The sequence below is a fragment of the Micropterus dolomieu genome, linkage group LG06, assembly GCF_021292245.1.
Source record: "Micropterus dolomieu isolate WLL.071019.BEF.003 ecotype Adirondacks linkage group LG06, ASM2129224v1, whole genome shotgun sequence".
NCBI classification, from domain to species: Eukaryota; Metazoa; Chordata; class Actinopteri; order Centrarchiformes; family Centrarchidae; genus Micropterus; species Micropterus dolomieu.
In genome coordinates, this window is record NC_060155.1 from 26,956,552 (window position 1) to 26,980,154 (window position 23,603).

At 40.4% G+C, this 23,603-nt stretch overlaps 1 protein-coding gene across 2 annotated transcripts in view; it reads right to left on the reverse strand.

Moving 5' to 3' along the window:
- The window catches only part of col15a1b (collagen, type XV, alpha 1b), a 45,408-nt gene extending 23,343 nt beyond the window's left edge, over positions 1-22,065 (reverse strand). The window contains exons 1-12 of one of the 2 annotated variants that reach the window (XM_046050980.1): positions 22,014-22,065; positions 7,274-7,461; positions 6,745-6,954; positions 6,260-6,412; positions 2,824-2,898; positions 2,234-2,329; positions 1,347-1,461; positions 912-952; positions 654-827; positions 539-565; positions 390-452; positions 144-221 (exon numbers count right to left, since the gene is read on the reverse strand). In XM_046050980.1, the coding sequence (XP_045906936.1) occupies positions 144-221; positions 390-452; positions 539-565; positions 654-827; positions 912-952; positions 1,347-1,461; positions 2,234-2,329; positions 2,824-2,898; positions 6,260-6,412; positions 6,745-6,954; positions 7,274-7,461; positions 22,014-22,047 (1,254 nt within the window). In that variant the 5' untranslated portion in view covers positions 22,048-22,065. Of the gene's footprint in view, positions 1-143; positions 222-389; positions 453-538; positions 566-653; positions 828-911; positions 953-1,346; positions 1,462-2,233; positions 2,330-2,823; positions 2,899-6,259; positions 6,413-6,744; positions 6,955-7,273; positions 7,462-10,910; positions 11,551-22,013 lie in introns of those variants that run through there. The other variant, XM_046050979.1, reaches the window with a different exon arrangement.
- Positions 22,066-23,603: the final 1,538 nt, after the last annotated feature.

Below are 23,603 nucleotides of genomic sequence, written 5' to 3' on the forward strand. Positions count from 1 at the left end.
TTGCCAACTAGGCTTGACTTTCATCTACATTTACTGCGTGATGATATCATCCCTAAAAAAACCACAGGACTTATGGTTTATGAGTGCATGTAATGTGTACAAACAGAAAGACACATTGTAAAACCATACAGTGTGATACTCACAGGTACACTGCGTGATCTGGGGGGTCCAGGAGGCCCAGGGAGGCCGGGAGGGCCTGGTAAACCAACTCCTTTGTCTCCCTGTAAAGAAGGAAGGCACGGGGAAGAAAGCAGGAGAAAAAGATCTGTATTTTAAAGTACACTTGGTGACATACGATAAAAGTAAGAAGAGTATTTTGAAAAAAGAGTCAACACCATAGTCAGTCCCACAGTAATACAGTTTGTAATTAATTGCTACTTGTGCCGCACCTTCTCTCCTTTAGCTCCAAATTCTCCATTCCAACCTGGAAATCCTTGAGATCCTTTCTGACCCTGGACATAAAAACACAGTTGAGCTATTACAGGTAATATAAAGTATATCAAAAGACAGAAGAGGAAGTGAGAGATAAATAACTTACTGGATCTCCTTTATCACCTTTGTTTCCCTGTGAAGAAAGAGGAATTTAGGATTAGTACTAAAGTCAGAAGTTGATAAACACACACACATGCTTGCAATCTTTTTGGGACACCCACCTTCTGGCCATCTCTCCCTGGAAGTCCTGGGGATCCAGGGGTTCCTGGTGGTCCTTGTGTCCCTCTTGGTCCAGGCTGAGCTTTTTCGGGTACAGAGGTGGGGCCTGGGGGACCAGGTGGTCCTCTGGGTCCAGGATCTCCACGCTCTCCTTTTAACCCATGCCTGACATGACCCTTGAAATAAAAAAAAAACCTCTCATATCATTAATTTGTCTAAGGAACGCCGAATATCGATTAAAAGAGGAATATTTAACTTACATCTCCTGATCTCTCTCCTGGCTCCTCTGTCTGGTGTGGATCTGTACACAGTATATAACATCATCAACAGGTTTGACCAATCAGATTCTTTGAGAGTTGTAATATGCCTTGCTTAAATGCACCTCAGAAGAGGCAAAGGAGGAGAGCTAACAGCTACTCTGTTATTTCCCAGACCCAAATTTATCATGCCAGTCCCAGTCACAAGCCCGATCCTCTAAGCTTTAGACCACCGCTGCCCCTGTTGAAGTGTTTATTACAGAATCTTACTAAAGTTCCAGAAATGGACACAGCCAAGAGGCTGTAAGAACCTCACAATGTGTTTTGTATCCATGAAATCACCAGGCACTTTCACCACACAAGTCAAGACCAGATTGATAAAATCAAAGATGTTCAATAAAATAAGACAAACACAGAAAATATGAGGTTCATTCTGACCTCTGACCACCATTTCTTCATTGGTCTCTGTTGGGGTCTGGTGACCTGAGTACTCATCGATCTCCACCTCTGGAGCCGCAGTGGGTGGAGCACCAACAGGAACACTGTCCTCCTCCTCCAAGAAATCATGAATAGGGTATAGGTCAATAGGTCACCCAAATTAAAGTGATTCTTCCTGAGAGGAGTATGATTTTGCTGAGCAAATGTTGTATAATGGCTCACATACAACCGTCAACTTTAGCCTAAGCTCGCTGCTGAAAGATACAACAGCGTATTATTATGAGATTTTGTAATCTCAGAATATTTTGCTTTCATTGATCAGGAAAGAAAATATTACATAGTCTTGTGCTGTGTGTCGACACTGTTGCTGATGAACGTCTTCTGACCGGACAAGAAAGCATCCACCACTACTTTAATATGTGAAGGACAGTTTCCTTTGAAACTTCAATGTCACTGTTTCCTGATGGGATGTTTAGGGTCAAATTGACTTCTGACCGGAACAGAGGAGGAACACGCACACATGTACACAAGCAGTGCTCTTTTAGGGTCCTGATGATAAGAAGAGGGGTGTGCATCATACACAGCAGCAGCTACAACAAGCTGACACACACACATGCACACACACACATAGCCTAATAGACAAAATGCATGTATCTACTAAACTTCTTTTTCAGGAGCAGCATATTTTCATAAAAAACACTCTTTTCTTGCTTTTGCTGTTCAAACCTACAGGACATTGTTTTTCACTCCTGTGTTAATCCAAAACTTTCCAAAGATATTAAATATTTCAGGCTGAATTTAAAACAATGTTTCCATTTGATATAATAATGCAGCCCACCAAAACAAGCGCAGATACTTGCTCCCAACATTTCATCCAGCCAACCTACCTGCGCTGTGCCGTGTTTTCTCTCCTGTGTGTTCTTCGTTTCCACCTCTTTCTCTCTGTCATCCAGAGCATCGTCTCCACTGCTGTATCCTGAGGCCTTTATCAAATGTCACAGTGTGTGTTGGGTTTGAGAAAACAAGCTAATAGCAAAAATGACACCAACCAATAATGATGCCATGTCCGACAGTTTGCCAGTTATCAGTACTATTACCAACGAAATAACTAAAAAAAGAAAGCAATACAGAGATACAATGAGAGATGGAAATCTAGTTGCTTGTTTTACACTCCTGTAGGAATTAGATAAATTATATAATGTATGGCACTTACAGAAGGCACAAAAGGCAAACAGTTATCAGACTACTGCTTAAGGTTAGTAATTTTACTGAGTTACTCAGAAGACTACCAATCCAAATCAAAGTAACTTGGTATTTTTATTAAGTGAAGTTATTTGACCACTAGGGTGTGCTGTTGGTTGACCTGTATGTTATTTGTGCAGCATTTTAAACCATTACTTGCAGAAACTTTGTCTTAAACAGTGGGTTCCTGTGTGTCAACCACCCTTTACTTTGTTTATGTGTGTGTGTTTCTCACATAAGGATCATCGTCTTCACACTGCTCCTCAGCTGCTCTGGGATCACCTTTTATCACCAGCTGCTGAATCGATCCCTGGAGAGAGAGGACAAATTAGGAAATCATTTTTTAAATACTTTAACTTGGTTATACATGTAAAATGACTCAGATAACATATCTAGAAAAAGACAGATTAAATCTCCCAAGCTAATGTATCCACTGAACTATTATCTTAATTGTGGTATTCACACTAAATGAGTTATGGGAGTGCATTTAAACAGAGTGAGAAAGACTTTAAGGAGTAATCATTTCCTACAAAGTTTTTCAGTCATAACAAGAGTCATGTCTCTAAATGTTATGTTGCCTCTGTCAGTGGAGTAAGTTGTATGTTTTTTATCTTTAGGGACGGATTTCTTTGCATAAATCCGCACGATATTCAAACCAGAGTGTCATATTTCAGGTGAAAGGTAAGACTGACTTGTAGCCCTTTTTCTCTCTCTCTCTGAAGTACAGTCCACTTGCGGATATCACCGGATATCCAAAGATATCACGTGCACTCAAACATCATGGTAGTAATAGCGCTGGTTTATATACAGTAGTTCTATTGGAGCATTGCAAGAGATGTCAATCCCTTTGGTCAACATTCATACACAAACACATGCTGATTAAAAAGGGCCCCATGCCATAACTGCTTCCTTTGAAGCCCAAGACAACAAACCAAGGACACACACACACACACACACACACACCCACACACACACACAGAGTGACCCAGATATTTCAGACATGACTGCTGCTGAGCCTAAAATATTCTGTCGTCATGCTTCAGATAACCCGTTCAGAAGTCAGGCTACACTAAACAAAGCAGAATAAAGAGGGAATGACCGCATCCAGTCACCACAGCAAGAACAAGTGACTAGCAGCCTATTTTAGTTTTGTGTGAGCATCATTGAATTGAAAATGGACTGACAGCGATTCCAGTAATAATGTCAGTGTGTTTGGGTTGAGTCTTTGCTCTGTTTTAAATATACAGTATGCTGTCATTCCTATTAACCAAAGAACATTTATTCAACGTAACTCATTTCACACACATTTCCTTTTTTTCCCTAATTGGAGTAGTTCATCATGTTACCTTACTACATTTTAATGACATGGCAGCACACTCAAAAGCCTGAGTCAAGCCCTTGATCAGACCACAACTAAGCCTTGTTGACATCTCTGACTTCCTCATCTGCCATCGACTTACTCCCCCATCCTCTCCTCCCTTCCACATCTCACCCCTCTCCCTTCCTTCATCGTCTCCATCCATTCCTCCCTTCTTACCTCCTCTCCCTCTGATCTTCATAGTTTTGTCCAGTTACGAGTCTGGTGCAGAGAGAGCTCAGGAAGTAGTACAAGAGGTGGTCATGACATTTTGACCCTGTTCAGACCTGGCTGTACCCTGATGCAGACTGCGTCAGAGGTAGATTAACCTTGTAAAACCATCATCGTCGTCAAATTTCCCTTTGCTCATTATGGTGGTTTGGTGATGTTCAGTAAGCATGTGCTTGAGTTAGAGGCATGATCAGTGGTATTACAGTGGTAATCCAGCAAACGATGTGGGCTTTGTAGATCATTGGCAGCTCTCATTTCTAGAAATCTGGCCAAGTTTATTAGTGGACCAAATCCATTACAACCCAGAGTTGAGACCAGGAGGCAGAGTCGCAGTTTAACACACCTCTCTGCTCCTCCATTTCAGGAGTTACTTAGTGAAAATCCTATAGTGACGGTGTCTGTCCCCCGACCATTGAAATTATTTAAAAAGGTAAACAGAAGAGGAGCTGTGCATTATCTTGGCTCCATCCAAGATAATGTTTTTCATAAATGAATAACATAATGTGTTTCCCAGTTAATATGAGCTGAATAATGTAGTTGCAGAGTCATGATTCATATTACATTGACAAGTTCAGGCACTGTAGATGTCATCATCATGATGATAAATCACCCCCTGTAGTCTGCTGATTAGTCCAGCTTTCAGCAGTCAGATCAATTTATTGTCTATAAATGTCACCTTTCTCCAGTTTAATGTTTTTAAAGTCAACTTTACAATAGTGAAAAGAAAGGGAAAAAAGCCTTTGTTTTCCCCAAAGCCATGTACATGGTAGTGAGTTGGCCTTTGATTACATCATTGCAAGATCAAAATATAGGCTGTATAATGTATATCTTTCTGCTTATTGACAGAGATGGGCAGCATTTCTGTTACTTCTATTTGAATTACATATTTCAATTATGATATATAACTATAAATTATTTTGTAATTGGTATTTGACAGGGCTGAAAAAGATAAGAACAAGATACTTTAGAGAGGAGTCATTTTGTATTTTCAAAAAACTTTCTCCATGATTCATAAAACATGAAACCCAAGATCAGGTCAAAATGTAGCGTATGGCTGGACCACGTATGAAACCCTTTTGCTCGATTTAACACAACTCTCCCCTCCCCTGGAATAATATTCAACCCTCACAGGAGGCGGTTAACACCAGAAAAGTTTAAAATGTTAACTAAAGGCTAGTAATTTTAGTGGTTGGGTCTTCACCAGCCATGAATTGAAATTTGAATTGGACAGAGAGCAGGTTTCTACATACTATACAAGCCTTTCTCTTTATTTTTGTTGTTACTGTTTACAGTTTTGCTTCACTACAGTAGCATTTAACTTTGTGTTCTTCATTCCAGTAGGGTTCAAACTCTCAACAGAGCCTTGATACTTTATAAAAATATGACCATACCATTTTGTACAAATTCAGAAGGTCCAATGTTACAAATGTACTTTGAAAACACAAAATAAGTAATGTATTTTATCTTGATATATTTTTCTGGCTCCAATGTTTTGTATTTTATTTTGATACACTTATTTGAGGGCTATTTTGTATTTTGTAAATCAATACATTTTGTTGGATCTTTGCTATCTCTCCTAATCCACATAACAAATGTCCATGACCACTTCTTAATGCTATTTGGGTGATTTGACTCTTATTGTTGTAGTCTGGCATTTCAGTATTTACAATCCTATACATTCTAAATGGGTAACTTTTATATGTGGCTTTTCTGGTAGCTTTCATTTGTAATTTTCTAGGTTCAAAACAAATTTTCTTGGAAACATGTTTTTTTATGTTCTGCTTGTTGCATCCACAAAAAGATACTCAGTAGTTTGTGCATGCATTTGGTCACAACAGGGAAGTTGTAGCACTTTTACATGGTAATAAGAGGACAGAACACACCTACTAACACATGCAAAGAAATGTAATCTTGAGGCCAACTGAACATATAAACTGCACAATGATGTTGACACACTGGCAGCCGGTCTCATTCCTTCTAATACTTTTTTGCCCTTTTCACAGAAAAAACACTCCTTGTCTTTTCCTAAAAGATACAAAGACACCCACAGACACACCTACATTTAAAAGATTTCTTCACTTACCACAAACTTGTCCAGCCCTGTGCTTCCCGCATTAGCTACGAAAATGCCTGAATTGTGTGAGAAAGTGAGTCTTTCTGCCCTCCGGTGGAAAGTTGTCCTCTCTGCCTCTCCACAGTCCATGTAGAGACGCACCTCTTCATGCTCCACCACCACCTGTTAAGACAGATCAAATACAGCCATTTAATGTAGTGGTTTATCATGGATTTTCTCATTATTGTCAATATAATGGCCTTTACTCTTATTTTTGAAGAACTGATTAGTAAAGATGCAAAGATTTAGGTTGCTTTGATGCCGCGTTGTGTGTATCATTTTACAACAAAGAAATGTTCCTTCCAGTATAGAAATTCTCCTATCTTGATAGAGTAGAAACTCAAGGTTCAATCCCTATTCCTATTTAACTGTAAAAATAAATAAAAAATAAAAAATAAAAAATTATAGGTCTGTATCAGCTGAATCATTTGTCATACACAGCATGTAATGCTCACCGTGAATCGTGTCCACTGGGCGGTCATATCTGGGACACTAAAGGCAGCAGCTTTGTGGCTGTGGGAAGCTTGCTTTCCGTCAGTATAGTACAGTAAGATGCTCTGGAGGCCTCCACGCACCGGAGTGAGGGCCAAACCCAGCTCCACTACCTTCTGACGGGCATCTGTGATGGCAAAGAGCATGCCTCCGTTCTGAGTTTCTGGCCGCACCTGGAATAAGGGCCAGGCAGACGACATTGGTGGTCACTAAAGCTTATTGATTTGGCATTTGGCCTCCATTATATTAATATTACAGTCATAGCATAAGATTATTATTATCCACATAGAATAAAAGTTATGCAACATACAGATATTTTACAGAGCAATATACAGCACTTTAAAGTATTATACAGAACAATATACAGTACGTTATAGTATAAAGCATCAAATTTGACGATTGAGTCTTGACCACTGTTTGCCATGGTGACCCCTTTAAAAGACAGAATGACGTTGGTTTGAAGGGTTGGAGGGTTCACTTCTCAAGCATTACCGTGACAATGATGGCAAAGTCCCTGTAGAATGACCCAGGCACGAAAGTCTTGGTGAGCCGGCCGATGTTGGCTTCAGGGCCAAAGTTGTAGGCTGGAAAACCCTCATAGCCAGGACTGAAGGAGACCGAGGGAGGGAGGGGGACGCCAATTAACTCTGTCAGGTCCAGATGGCCTCCTGAGCCTCGCTCTGACAGAGACGGAGACAATGCAAAAGTGTGTAAATGTAACCAAAGAAGGAGTAACATAACGACCATCAATACAAAAGTGGTCACAGCGCTCAAAACGCGAGAGATATCTAACTTAGCCAGATATTTACTATCCAACATAGTGTTTTTAAAGTATTTATAAGCATATACAATCACTTCCCAGGCAGCGTTTCATTGTTCAAGAAGTTCAAACACAAGTTTCTTCTTTTCAAAATATTTCTTTAATTGCTTGTTATTTCCCCAATGCAAACTTGCTTTTCTTGACAGTGACATAATTTGACTGAAACATCCACCTAACACTTAGGAATAAAGGGAACCGGAATCATCTTGACACAGCTTTAATTTGACATGATTTGATCCAGACTCTGCTCACGCCTCACTGCTCTGCATAGACATAATCCTCCGAAACAGATATGCAGACACAATGGCTGGCAATTAGAGTATTTAGCATGTTTGTGAAGAGATGGCTTCACATTCCCTTGATTCCCCCCTCTCTGGAGCCTGTCTCCTGTAGCGACCGACTCTCACCTCGGCATTCCAGCCAGACTCACCCCTGCTACCTATATCTCTGTCATGCACGTACACACACACAAACAGAAATGCGTCTGCATACACACATCAAACACACATCTCACCCACGTGAACACACAAACCCCAGACCAGACGAGACAAGCCAACATTTGGGGGTCTCTAATTCATCAGCCTGACCAACTGGAAACATGCCTGATTAGAGGGTTTTAGGAGTGTGTGTGTGTGTGTGTGTGTGTGTGTGCGCGCGCGTGTGGAGCTCTGCACATTTATTGTTGCAAATACATGTGGTGAGGTGGGCAATCAAGATGTGCAAACAAAGTACACACACACAAACACACCAAAGCCCTTACACCTCCAGTCCAGCTGTGAGGTCATTAGTGCTCTGTAATGGCTGATAAGGACAGACAAAACGCTGCTCTGAGACGACTCATGCTAAAACCAACGTGCTGTCCAGCGGCCACTGACTGAAGAGTTTCATTCCTGCTCTGTGAGACACACATTTGAAAATAATGGCTGATATAAGTGGTCGTAGAATGTCTTGGCAGCAGCGACCTTGTGGTGATTATAATTCATGACTTGGATGGCAGCCATTTCAAGATACAGAAGGACCATGATCACGCTGTTGCTGCTTCAAAAAAGAAGGGAGGCGGGGGGGCGGATCAGATACATGGGTTTGTGAGAAAGGGCAAAAGTACTAGAAATCTCTTTTTAGTTTTGGGGAGTAATCCCACTGTTGAAAATAGACTTGACGACGATACGCTCTCCTTGTTTTACATTTCATCATCAAACTGACTTTTACTGAACACCTTATTAAAACGCTAAAACTTAAAGCCTCTTTTTTGTTGACATAGAACATAGATAGGGCCAAAACATGTTTCAGCTTTCCAACTTTCATTTGTTATATTCACCTAGAAAATAATGATAATATATTATATACACAATATACACTTTCCTGCGCCAAACAGCAGTAAGGACAAAATTTAACAGCTTAAAAGTCATATATTTCCCCCAGGAGTTAAAGGAGACCAGAGCTAAAAAGAGAGTGAATATTGGACTTAGTTATCAGGGCCCTCATTACAAGCCTGAAATCCTATTTTATCTCAGTTTAGGACGACACTTATTTTTGGTATTAGCTATTACAGAACTGTCCTAACTGAAGAATTTCCTAAGTTAGGAATCCTAAGTTATGATGGTATAGACCCTGTCCTGAATTCACCATCGCTGTTAGGTCTGTATGACAAATAAAATGAAGCTGGGGAACAACATGAACACCTAAATATCATGATTGAAAGGCTACTCGAACTGTAAGATGATGCCTTTAATTTTCAGGAACATTAATTTTGTATAAATCAACCGCCAAGAAGATTCATTTTGAATTTGACTGACGTGTTAGGTCTGTTCAAATATTTATCCTGGGCTGATCATTTGGAAGAAAACTTCCTAAAAAGTTGGGGTTTCTTCTTCTCCATTGACACGATTAAAGCCTCCTACTCATGGAAGCTAAAACTGAACGCCCGTCTGTTCTTATCCATTATAGCAAGCTAGCTAGCCAGTGACAAGTGAAGTGAGACAGCCATTGTCAAGAATGCAGGCAGCCTCATGTACGTTCTAAACACAGATACAGGCATAACAGGACGAGTAATGATTGAAGAATCGAGCTTATAGTTCTGGTTAGGATTTCTCAAATTAAGATAAGATACGAGGTCTGAGACAGGATACGACACCGCCATTAGTTAGTTTAGTTTAAGTTAAGTTAAGACAGAAAGAATTTCTTTCTTTAGTGATGCCCTTTGTGTCCAGAAACACAACAACAAACTCCAAATAAATGTAAGTTGTCGGAGTAGAAGTATAAAGTAAAGAACAATATCTCAAAACTGTAGACAAGTACAGTGTTTGTGTAAATGTCCTAAGTCACCACTAGTTTTGTCACACACACACACACACACAAACACACACACACACACTCACACATAAGCCTATAGAAATGAGCAACCATCATGTGCCATGGATTTACAAGTAGATATTTGGACATAATTTACATTGACACAAATGTATTCTATAAGCACTTATATTTGATTATATATTCCATGTGCAAACACTCCCATAAATCCTTCATTAATTGCCTTATTCTATAAGCACACAATCAATAAGACAGTTAGGGCGTCGGTCAGTTCATCAGTTTTCATTCATTGCATTCATGTCAACACCAAATCAAACAGCCTGTCAGTCATTTTGCACCACATTTTTCCCCCTCCTCCTCAACCTAATCCTCGTCATGTTGGCCACATGGATTCTTGATCAGCTTGTGGAGACTTATAAAACCAATATTAACAACCATCCCCCCGAGCCTTGCTGCCTATGACCATTTAAACCCACCTTGACCCTGTGGCTGGGCCACACAAAGGCTTCCCGCTGCTTGGCCTACTCTCTCTAGATATTTCAGACTTAACGCAGAGCACATCAGGGTACAACTGTGTCGCATAACAGCACGCTACAGAAATAAAAAAATAAAAAAGGCTCTGTTCTGATTCGTGAGATACGCCAGGACATGACCGGATAACATTTACGGATTACCCAGTATAAATAAGGCACTGACCCATCAGCAAGACATATTGAACCAATGATAGGCAATTTTAGGCTACTAAGTGTGTTGGGCATCTACAGTGTCTTGCTTAAGGTGGCACTAATCAATATTTTCAGATTAACAATGGATTAATTCATTATATATACTGTCAAAAGGGGTCGCTCATGGTGACTTGCTGCATCTTTTAGTTAACTGTTTTAGAGCCAACAACTTTTCTGTTTTGGTTCACTCTCACCACTCTCATCAACCTTGTTCCCACCAGCAACAGGCTGTTGATTTTAATTTAAAAACTTGTTGTAACACTGTAACACTCACCACTCTTCCAGTGTTTCAGTGGTTTATAATGGGGCTTGGCTTTGCTGCCTCCACCTGCATTCTCCTCTGGAGGTAAGGTCCCAGGTTCTACAGTGCTGTGGCCAAAGATTGACACTCCTGGGTTGGGCGTAGGGGCCAGCACTGACCCCTCTGTCTGGATGCTATGCTCCAGAGCTTTCTCTGTCACCCCGTCCTCCTTTACGTCCCATTCTGTTATCCCTGGGTTGACAGAAGGGCCCAGGGGTGTGACGGAGGCAGGAATGGAGGGAGCAGAAGGCCAGGTCCTAGTTTTAGGGCTCCTCCAGATTAAACTCCACCACTGGGCTTGTACGGGAGAGGAGAGGAGGAGGAAGAGAGCAAGAGAGAGGCGAAAGGCTCCCATGCTCTTACTATGTCTTGCATGAATGTACAAACACACCAATCCTGTTAAATGCGGCTAAAAATTACTACACACGTGCACACAAGCTATTGGCAAGAGACAGTGCTAAGTCTCCAGCTATGAAAGGATGCACACAGCCCTACCTGCCCATGCAGAGTCCTGTAGAGTGTGTGAAAGTTAGTCTCAGTAATCCAGGAAACCCAGTGGCACAAAAAATTGCCAATGAACCACCATGCAGGTTGTTACAGTCCTCTGCTGTTCCTTCTCCTTTCTTGTTATTTTGTCTCCACTCCCATTACGTGCTCCTTTTCTCCATGCGCCTCTGTCTCTTGTTCTGTTTGCAACTCCCTGACATCTCTCTCTTTTGCCCCCGTCCTCTCTCCCTGTGTAATTACAAACGCCCCCTCCTCTGGTACTCTACAACACAGCAGACTTGATTTTCTCACCCCTTTTCTTTCAGACAGGCAGATTAGAGAGTAAGTTCGTTCACTGCTCCCTCCTCCATCTCCTCCTCCTCCTTTCCCCTCACTCCTTTCCTCCCATCCTCCCGTCTCTGTGTTCTCTAGATCATACTTGTGGTCTCTCGGTCTGCCACTCACGCCACATGTACAGTGTGTCAAGTCTAACACGCCCAGACACACAGGTTTTGAATAAGGCCCATTAGTTACAATGCTGCAGGTGCAGCTAATCCAGAGGGAATGTCAAAAGGAAAACACCTTAAGGAACATACCATGATTCATTAAAACAATAATATTAATATTGGCATAGGTATATACTAATGATGAGGCATGAGGTGAGGTTTCTTTATAAGGACATGGGGGCAAAGCATTCCTTCCACATCTCCTGTGGGACAAAAAAAACTTTTTTCAGCTAAATGGCACATTTAGAAAAGTGTGTTCTGAAGAGAAATGTAAAAAAAAAAAAAAGCCCAGTCAAACGATGATGACAACAACTGACATCCACTCTAACTTGAAGATGTTCACAAGTTATATGATTAATGTCTTCTGTTAATTCTGTTAATGTCCAGAATAAGCTTACACTAACATCTTTAACGACAGTGCTTGATATCTGTAAACTAATCTCTGCTGATTGAAATAAATCAAATTTCAAGTCTACTGAACTGAATTAAAATGACGCAGATGTATAAGAACATACTTTTATATTGAAATGCTTAAATTCGGCTATTAAAAGCTGATAATTCATCAAAAATGGCTTTGCAGTGAACGTTTGTGAGGCACCTAACTAAAAGTAAAAATTTTAAAAACAGAAGGTTGAATGCAAGCTTTTGTAAAGTGTGGACGTTCTCTCTGCTGCAGCTCACTGATCAGAGAGAGAGGCCCCGTGTTAGTGATGACAAAGAGATGTCTGTTCTGTTGTGTCGAGCTTCTCTAAATGTTTGGTGAGGTCCAGGATGAGGGCTGGAGTACTGCAGAGGATCACTGGATGAACACACAGGGGCAAGGTCACACTGACCATGTCTTGGTGCACTTCAGTGGCAAGATGAATAAAAATATAAGTCTGTCTTGTCCCTCAAGAAGTTAAGTTTGTTTGGGGTTAAAATGCAACCTGAACTGAATACAGGAAACAACTCCAACATGCAAGGGTTTATGGGTGTAAAGTGACTATTTGCATAACATAAGAGAGCCAGGTTCGGGTGTGATGAAGAAGTTTAGGAGACTGATGAAGGCTTACACAGCATTGTTTATTGAGCCCGGCCGAGGAGATCCATTGCCAGCATACAATGTGTGAACACATGCAATGCCAACAACATGCTTCCTGTCTGGGAATATTTATCCATCCCAGACCTACATAGATTCACTAAGTGTCCAAATAAGACTATTTTCCACCTCTCTATACATGTGTGAATATTAACTAATTTAACCAAAGGTCATATTGTGTGTCTTTCAAGGCACATGCAACACTTCCTCTATAGAGCTGGTCAGTCTGTCTGTAATGAAACAAAATAAAGATCATCTCAACTTTGGGTTACCGAATAAATGCAGTGCATCATTATAAAGGCAGCTGTGTCAGTCAGTCGACCAAGCAGGCAGAGAGGAGAGACAGACTCTGACCTACTGTTTTGGAGAGTCCCTGGCTGGTACCTTTGGCTCACTTTAGCTCAGCAATTGACCCTAACATGACCTGGGGAAACCTCTATCATAGTATCACTAAAATTCCATCACAGGTAGACCAACCTTTTTTCTTTATGCTTTGTACTTGATCCACGTGTTTGGCTCATTTTAATTAATTTATTTATTTTTGCTTGGTGGACAAGTTGATGTATTGATTAAAGCAAAATAAGACAAAGTGTAATGGAAACAGACTTGGCAAATAAATCCTGACATTTATGAAGCATGTGACTTCAATGTCCAGTGACGCTTTCACTCCACTTAAGAGATGGGGTGGCCCTGCTCAGGAAGTAAAGCAGGTCATTCATTAATCAGAAGGTCGGTGGGTCGATCTCGGGCACCTCCATTTACCAAACATCAGATCTGTGTGGAGTGTTGCAAAGACTATAACCTTCCTAAAATGACAACATGAAACAAATATTAATCTTGTTGCTCTGTTTTCTGCTGCAGTGGTTTAATTGGACCTAACTACAGTTTGTGCCACCAACTATTCACTTAGTTGAACCTTACTTCTAATGCTCGCATTACGGTAGTAGATGAAAACACTCATTAATTCACATTGTCTTGTCCATTTTCTGGAAAGTCAGTTAAAATTTGGCTACATTTGATAGAAACTTGACAACTGTTGTTGAAATTCTGAGTTTTAGTTAAACCCATTATCCTTCATGGTAAGCAAGTTTTTAAAAAGTATTTTTGGGGTTGCATTAACCGTGTTTCTAATAATATTAACAATGTCTGCATTTTATTAAAGTGACAGTGAACCAGCATGCACAATACCAGGATCCTGAAACCAAAGCAGCGAAATGGAATTCAGCCTTCTTTAACTCTATTATTTATATGTGTGGACTGGATCAAGAAATCATATGTTTAGAAAGAGAAAAAAGAAATGTAGAAATTCTTCAACTTAAGTAAAATATTTTATATTAACATTAAATCAAATGACTGTGTCAAGTAAAAGGGGTTGCTCCTACAGCAAACCCACAGAGATTATCACCGAGATCTGCAGCTCTTGGAAGCTTATCTGCCTCTTATACTGTAGGTCATTGTTTTGGCTTTATGGCCTACACATTTACTGTATGTATGGCTCAGTCTTACCCGCTTTCATCAAACACCAATAGGTTGTTTCCACCTAACAAAGCACCATAAACCCACTTAGACGACATGCCCAGCAGCAAACAGCAGGCAGAGCAGACAAGATTAGCTGCTAGCTGGTGAAAGAAATCAAACATTTTACACGCTAAAGAGACAGATACTTTAGGTTTCCTTTAGGAGTTGGTGGAGAACACCAAACCAGACTTAAAAAGAGAGTTACACTCGTCATATGGCCTGAAGCACGACTCCAAATTAAAGTTAATGTTGCTCTGAGTCTGCTACATCCAGTTTGCAGCAACAACTTTTTAAGCTAGGTGGCTGCATGTCATTAAGTTTATTTTGATGTTTTTCTGTCCCCTAATTCATACGTGTAGCTTAAAACAAGCTACAAGCTACAAGCTATTAACTTTAACTAATTCCTTTCAAAAGAAAGACACATCTAGTAGAATGGCTTGACACCAGCAGTTGTTGAGGTCAGTCAGTAAACAGTTAGGAATCTAGCTTGGAGCATGTTTGCACCGTAGAATATAAATTTATCAAGTATCATAGCTATGCATACATTATATCTATCAATGCTATCAAAACTTAACATCACGTTTAAACATCAGAAACAGCCACCGAGAGTGGAACAGTGGCAGGTCCCTCATTTGTTACCTCACCAGAAAAATGGCTGTAGGCTATAAGTTAATTGTTCAAGCAACTTTTTAAAACCCATAATTACACTTATTGTTGTAAACAATTGGCCTATTCAAACAAGACAATTTCATTTAAAAGATATCAGAATACCTTGTTGTTTTTTCACTGTGTTGCCTACTGGTGCATTCTGGTCTGAAGTTAGGCACGATATGAGATGAATAAATCCTAGTTTTTGTAATCTTTGTTGTAAGAGAGACCAATTGTTGAGTGAGATTTAACTCTTCTTTATTTGGGAAGGGAGAGATAGCACATCTTGATATATTTGATCAGACCATGAGAGCCTTGCTGATCACCACACACTAACGGATAAACGGTCTCTAACGGAGCAGATGATAGGTTTAAGTTTTAAAGAGAGGGTGAGGGAGAAAGCCCACCAGGGGAATAAGCTTGATTAGTCATGGATTAGGGGGGATGGAATGGGATGGGGTGAGGATGGGTTAGAGGTGGTCAGGAAAGGATGGGGTGCAACTTTGACTCTCGTCACAGTGAAACCTGGCATGACATACCAACACACACACACACACACACACACACACACCCTCAACCACAGACCCTCAATCACTGAACCTTCTCTGGGCCCTTTTACGCTAAAGCGATTTGAGAAGGTCTTTTCTAGATATAAGGTTAGCAATTATAAAGGTTATATAAGATGATGTCTTTAATGCAGTATTAATGTTTTTTTTTCAAAGCAGAACAAGCTGTAATTTTAACATTAAAGGTACAATGTTTAAGATGTTTGGCCTCTACGGCGCCACCATGTTGAGTTTTTGCAACCAGCAGCCCCGGGGCGTGACCATATTTGGAAGATACTGTGGAGCCAACAGCTCCATGTGGAGCTAGCTTAGCTAGGTGCATCTGTAATTCACGTTAACTGTCATTTTAACATGGCTGATAACTTTTTCTAGCGAACAACAGTCTTAAAACTAAACGTACTCACCAGAGAAAGTGAACAGCCGACTCCTAATAAGCTTTTTCAACAGCGCTGGTTAAATTTACACAGTGCCGAGAGTACGAGTCGGCTCTAGCCTGATTGACAGGACGCCATGGTAACCACCTGTCAATCATAGATAATCCCTCCCTGAAGCGTACTCTGGTTTACGGCCTATTTTAAAATAAATGGGACCATAATTTACTAAATAAACATAATTTTGTAATTGAAGAAGACGTGAAACTAGCGAATGAGACCATAAACTCATCAGGAAAGTGTTTACTGGGGTAATTATTCAGCTGAGAAGTAGCCTAGAGGCAACTCCACCTATAGGGGGCAGTATATCACATCTGCCAGTAGCAGCATTGTTAGCTGTGCAACTAACTTTGCAGTCCTATTAGCTGACTGAGTCCCGAATGAGCGCCAGAACCAGAGCCTGGCGAGATGAGTACAGAACCAGCCTCAGCAGCCTCACAGTGATTACGGCCAGACCAGAACCAGACTCAGCCACGGAGACCGACGGAGGCCAGTTTGATGACTGGGAATGACTGGGATCTTCTTTGACACGACTGTTACTTCTTCACATTCTGTTGATAATGTTAGTTCATTTTTTGACTGCTTACCAGTGCACCTTCATCACTCAATAAAGACACAAATAACCCTATAAAGTTGCTGTGGAAAGCTTGTTAGCACAAGGTTGACTCTTAACACATCCAGCTGACAGGGAGCAACATCGTAATTCATTTTTTATGTACTTTAAGCGGTGGTGGCAATACCAGAATTTTAGGGGCAGGAAAGGTAGGAGGTTACTAAGCCATTATCTACTACACTGACCAATGGCCATATTAGAAATAACAAAAAGAAAGTGGCCACTTTCAAATGCAATAGCTGGTCAAAAAGCTGCCACAGTCTTATGTGTATTTTCAGACCCCCTTCTCTCTGTACATGGTGACCCCATTTAGGGCCTCTGGATTCCAGGAAGAGGAACCCCTTCACCCTTCACCTCTCACTCACTTCCCGCTCTACCTAGCAACCTCACCAACAATAAAGTCTAATTGGTTTACTGTCACAGCCTATCACACGGAGATCATGTGAATTTATTCACAGAAATAACCATTTAAGTGGCTTCAGGAGACAGACAGGAAATCACAGGACCAGCAGATGTGTGTTCATATGACATTATGAGTCAGACTATATGAATTCTTGATCTGTTTTAATTGGTTGTTTGATGCTTCAGACACTGTAATATGTCACATTATTATCTGAAATATATCTTAGAGTCAGGCTAAATGGTCAATTTTCGTTCGTGTTCCATGCAGTTATTAAATTGTCAGCACCTTTATGCAGAAACGTAATTGCAGATTATTTCTTTTGTCAGTCACTTCAAAATAAGAGAAGACACAATTAAGTGCACACATAAACACAGGGCAATGAAAAAAGGACTTGTAACACATACTAGCACTCTGGCACTACCTAGTGGTCATAAACAGTAATGCATGCAGACTACAGTGGAAAAAAAGCCAAAATGGTCATGTTACCTTAATAGAAACTACCAAAGAACTGGAACCGTCTGTTTCTAGGTCCATGTAGTGAAAACATTTACCAGACTGTTTAGTTTTGAATTTCACAACATTTACATTGAATAAAATTTGGTTTAAATGATACTTCAAGTGATTAATTAACTTTAAAGGAAGTCTAACTCCTCATGCTCCCTGATGCTGGGCTACATGGAAAGACATATGTAGTATATATATATATATGATTTGGTATATCAACATTTTTGTCTTTGGTATATTTATTGCCACAATAAGCAATAAAATACCAGCTACGATAGGCTGATTGCATAGGACACACCTCCCTAATAGGTTCGTAAGGATAAAACAAAAAAGGCCTGAAAATATTTCACTTGTTTAAAATAGTCCCATAGAATTTACCCATAAGGTTTCTGTGCTAAATTAAAGGACTACGTTAAATACAATAAACTCTGGGGGATTAAAGAAGCAATGGCTCGCAACTCTTCTGACTGGCTTTCCAGTCCAAAGATGCTCATGATGGTCAAAGCTGTCACATGAGAGATGAGAGTGTGTTTATTCTTGTTTTTGTGTGTTTATAAGTCCTACGTGTGTGTTAGGGTGTACAAGTTGGTCCTCTCCTGCCAATTAGAGCGAAAGAGGTTTTGGCTCACCGGCTAGTCTTTTTGTGCCAGAACAAGACAATAACTCATATAATAGGCACTACAAGGCACTACATGTTTTTTAAGAAAATAATTACTATTTAAAGCTATTGTCTGATACTTTTTCTACTGATTCTGTTAAACAAGCTAAAGACCATCTGTGACACTCAAAGGGGCTTTTTGTGCTGTTTTTCTTTTGTATATGTGGGTGTGACTGAAGAGTATATTTTACTATTCCTAAGGAGGTTTGATTGACACATCCTCTTAACCAACCCTAAAGCTGACATTTGGGTGGGGAGGCTGCAAAGGTCAACAGAGAGGACCTGTTCTCAGGTAATGGTATACTACACATGCACACTTTCAGACGCTCGACAAACATGCACACTGTAGCCAGTAGGCAAGTAATCAATGAAGCCTGTGTTTTTCTCATGCACCTCCCCCTCCCTCCCTTTCTCCCCCTTCTTCCGCTCCTCCTATGATGTGTTTTCATTTCATATTTCTAGGTCATGTTCCGTCAGGAAATGTTGGAGTACATTTATAAGCTTTTGTTGGAAAGACCAGCCAAGAAGGGCTGTTCAGCCACTAAAAACCAACATTATCATCATGTTGTGAGTCATTCTCCACATTTAGTCTAAAGCAGTGGCTTTATTCAGTCAATAAAGCCACTGACTTGCATCAATAACGTCACTAAAAATACCAGTATATTGGCCAAAAACAGAATAAAGTAAGTTTGTCGTTTTAGAGGTGGTACATTATAAACAAACGGTATCAGGAAAATGCTGCAGATACGTGTCTATGATGTAGATGTGATCGGTGACTGATGATAAAAGGAATAAATGATTGACTGAGGAAAGAAGTTAACAACAGACAATAAACAAAATAAAAAATCCTGAACTTGTGACAGAACAAAGAAAGAAGAAGGAAGATATCAGCAGCTAAAAACTGAGTAGAGCATGGATGTAGGGGATGGTGTACCAACCAAAACTTAATTAAAAGAGTTTTTTCCACTGACAAATAATTGTGAGGTAAATTAATAAATTATAGGAAAAACTAACTCAGTATCATATATTTTTAATTACTTATCTAAGTTGTCTAAAAGGGTTAATAAATCACAATAACTGATATCTGACGTTAGTTTGCACCGTGTTGTTACAGGTTAATAGGATTTGTTAAATAGATATCAAAATGTTTCCCAACTTGTAATTTACAACTACATCACTGAGGGGCAGCAACACTTTCTAGCTGTGGCTCTGGACATAGTCAAGGTTGAGCGGTGATCGCATGAGCGGGACCGGACCTGTCTGTCTGATGGAATCCCCTTTGTGTTCAGGGCAGCAGGTGGGAGACAAAAAAAAATTCGAGGAATGTCAGAGATGATGTTAGACGTGCACACGCGCAGACATACACAACGACACACTCACAAAGGCACTCTCAGACTCTTTGAACCTCTAGCTCAACCTCCAACCTCAGAGAAGACAAAGGGACTACCTGTTGGCAAAAGGGCCTGGGGTGGCCTGGGAGTGAGTTACCACCTATCAGTCTCTATCAGTTCCCCTCTAAGTACAAACAAAAGATTGCAACTGGCCACAAACATAACAGTCTGTGAGAATAAAACCACTAAATTCTGAATGTAGGAATATCTGACATTACTAATATCTCCATACACATGTGTTGTTGTCAGGTAGTTAAATTAGTGGTGGTAATGGTAGCAGAAAGATCAGTAGGATGTATCAGGTGTTGATCATCATCGTTATCATGCTTGTCATTTCTGTGGTTATAATTAGTTGTGGTATTGGTAGTAGTAGCCCTGGTATATCGTTTTTAAATATGCCCAATGAAATCTTCTGAGACAAATTCATCTTAAGCGTGGGAAAAGAGGGGGAGGATGGGCAGAGCAAGGGAGCGACAGAGGAAGAGAAAGAAAGCACACACACACAGACAGGGCTTCTTGAGAGCAGAGGACAGGAAAAGAAAAGAGGCACGATAACAAGAAGACAAAAGAAAACAGGAGAAAAGTGGGAGTCAGAGAGGTTATCAGAAGGAGAGTTTGACCCTAACATAGGATTAACCTCAACAACTGAAGCGCCCACACCGCCCCCAAACACACAAAGAGTAACCAAAGACATGGTTCCAATGGAGCAAAACGGTGATTGATACCTGATCTCTCGCTAGACAGGATCTTGTCTTGTGTTTGAGGAGTGTGTGCCACTGTCAGTCAGCGCTCCCATTTAAAGCCTGTGCAGGTTGAATTTAGATTGCATCATGCTGGACGACAATGTCACACTGAGCACTGGCTTGATAGTTCGTTTGCTCAGATACAGTCAAAGACAAATATCTTTAAGTCTTTTTAACTTTTACTTATATACAGTATATAGTTGTAAATTTGTTTTCTTTATATTTTTTAACCTACCTCATGCTTGTTTTTGTTAAGCTGTCTTGTAACTGTTAAAAAACTGATAGAAAAAAGTTATTTCATTCTATCTAGTTAGCTAGCAAGCAAGCTTGAGCTTACTTACAACTCTTGTTCTCTACTACAGAGGCCATTTATACATATACAGTTTTATCTGCTTGTACATGTAATATTGGCAGGGGATCATTCAAAAGCATCAGGAATTTAAAGTGGTACTAACAAAAGCCCCTGTTTAACTTTTAAATCAATTTCAGACCTGTGTGCTCATCATGAAAGCCTGCATATCTGACATTACGGTCCATTTAGATGGGGAATGCATCCAGCCAATTACATTAGAGAAGTCATGGGGTCAACATAAGCCCTCAGATAGAAACACCGCCGACTAGAGAAGACAGAAATGTGGTCTAGAGTAAATTCAGGTGACCTAACTTTCATTATCTTTACGGGTTTCCTTCATTCTTAAGGTAATCTATACTGAGTGGACAGACTATGCTTTAACTCGATGATTCTAAGGTTAAAACGACCTGTGTGGTCAACTATCCATCTTGCTGAAGTGGGCTTTAGCAGGAATCCCTACAAGCTCCAGGTTTTGTCCTGTATGTGACCTCTGACCTCCCTCTGCAAAGAGGTTCTCCACATGCATCATCATACACGCAGAGTGCTAGTTATGCTACTATAAATGCCCAGATTATTGAATCAAATTCATATAAACAATGAAAAGAAATGACTGTGTGTAAGGTGAGGAGTTGCCAATAGGCAGAAACCCAAAGAGAATTATGACCCAGCCCTGCAGTTGGCAGCACATTTTAGCATCTTTCAGCTCACTGTTTTGATTGAAGGGCCTGAAACATTACCATGGTTCTTTCTAGGCGGTATAGCCACCTGTTTTCAGCAAAGTCCAATAAATCCACTGTATGCACTAAACAGCCAATTCAGTTTTTCCCTGCGTCGGGTTGATGTGCAAATAGGCATCTGTTAATATTTTGGCAACTTTATAGAGTGGTTGTATGTTAATGTTGTGTTACCAGCTTGTTCCACTCTCCCAAGTGGTTATTTTCTTTCAAATCAATTAATATAGCTGTGACAAAGTCACTTTTGCTGACTCAAGGCCACAATTGACATTTACGGGATCATTGTGAAAGTGAGATAACTTCAGATTTGTCTCTATAAAAATAAAATCTAATTGATTTGAATTCTAAAACACAGCGTAGCTGACCCAGTAAAGTCAGCTATTAAGCAATATGTAGCTAACGTTGGCTATGATAAGCTAACAATAGCCTACGCTACTGGTCATACCCATAGACTGTATATAAGAAATGGACGTAGTCATCGTGACGTCACCGACTGTGGACTGCCGTTTTGAAGCCTCGAGTTTGGCCGATAGGGCGTCGCCATGTTGACTTTTTGCAACCAGGAAGTGCCCGGAAGTGAAGATACGCTGGAGCTAGCTAGCTTGCTTAGATAGGTGCAACTGTAACTCACGTTAACTGTCATTTTAACACGGCTGATAACTCTGTCTAGCAAACAACGGTCTTAAAACTAAATGTACTCACCAGAGAAAGTGAGCCGACTCCTAATAAGCTTTTTCAGTGGTGCTGGTTAAATTTACACAGCGCCGAGGGTACGAGTCGGCTTTAGCCTGATTGACAGGTCGCCATGGTAACAACCTGTTAATCATAGATAATCCCGCCCTGAAACATACTCTGCTTTGTGGTCTATTTTAAAATAAACAGGACCATAATTTACTAAATGAACATCATTTTGTGTTGATGAAGACTTGAAACTAGCGACTGAGACTATAAACTCATCAGGAAAGTGTTTACTGAGGGAATAAATCAGCTGAAAAGTAGCCGGACTTCTTTTTGCAACCAGAAGAGTCGCCCCCTGCTGGATGTTCAATAGAATGCAGGTTTCAGGAACTTCCGCATAAGCTTCATGTTGTAAGTAAGTACTAAGTAAGGCTGTAGTAGCAAAACATCTGATTGTATTGGATTGAGCAACAGGGTCTTTTATTACTTATGGATTTAAGTTTGTTCATTTGTAAAAGGAAGATTTTGTTATCTTCTTTTAAATTAAGCTGCCAGCTGTTATGACTTGGTGGTTTGGTGGCTGTTAGGCAAGGCAAAAATGAGTGTTATGGTAAACAGCTTGAGATTGTAGTATGTGTACAGACTGCCTGTTGATCCACAGGTTACTAAGACAATAACCAACTGACTAATGCTGTAGCTGAACTTCTGACTTCGAACACACACACACACACACACACACACACACACACACACACACACACACACACACACACAAAACCAGTTCACTCAATGCCATACTGTAAAGCCTACAACATTTTCAGATGAAAGAATGCATTGTTTGGAGATGTTAGGAGTTCAGAGGTGGACATCTGCAGAGGGACAGTTTCCATTACATCAAGTGTCCCTGGCTTTCACCCCGTTACCCCCCCACCCCCACCCCCTGCCTGCCATCCTCTCACTTCACCCCCTGAAATACACAATCATAGAGACAGACAAAAAGAGGTCTTCCAGTATACAGCTCAGTGATTTCTTCCCAAGAACTAGTGCCTGCTGAGATAACTGGGACAGCTGGACACAGAGGGACAGTGCAAAGAGCTAGACAGGCAGCCGGCACACAGACAGACAGGTAGACTGAACTGGTCTCATTTGGTGCCCAGTCCCTTCTCTAACCTCATTTCCTCCTGTGTTTGTTTGATCATTTTATAAACAGGGAATGAGTCAGTTTGATAATTAATTCAATTAACATAACTGGAGACTGTGTTAAGAATATTGTTGTATTATAACATATTTTGCAGCATTAGGAGACGGTTTGAGGTTTTGAAGAACTTTGGTTGATTTGATTAAAGAATATGAAAAC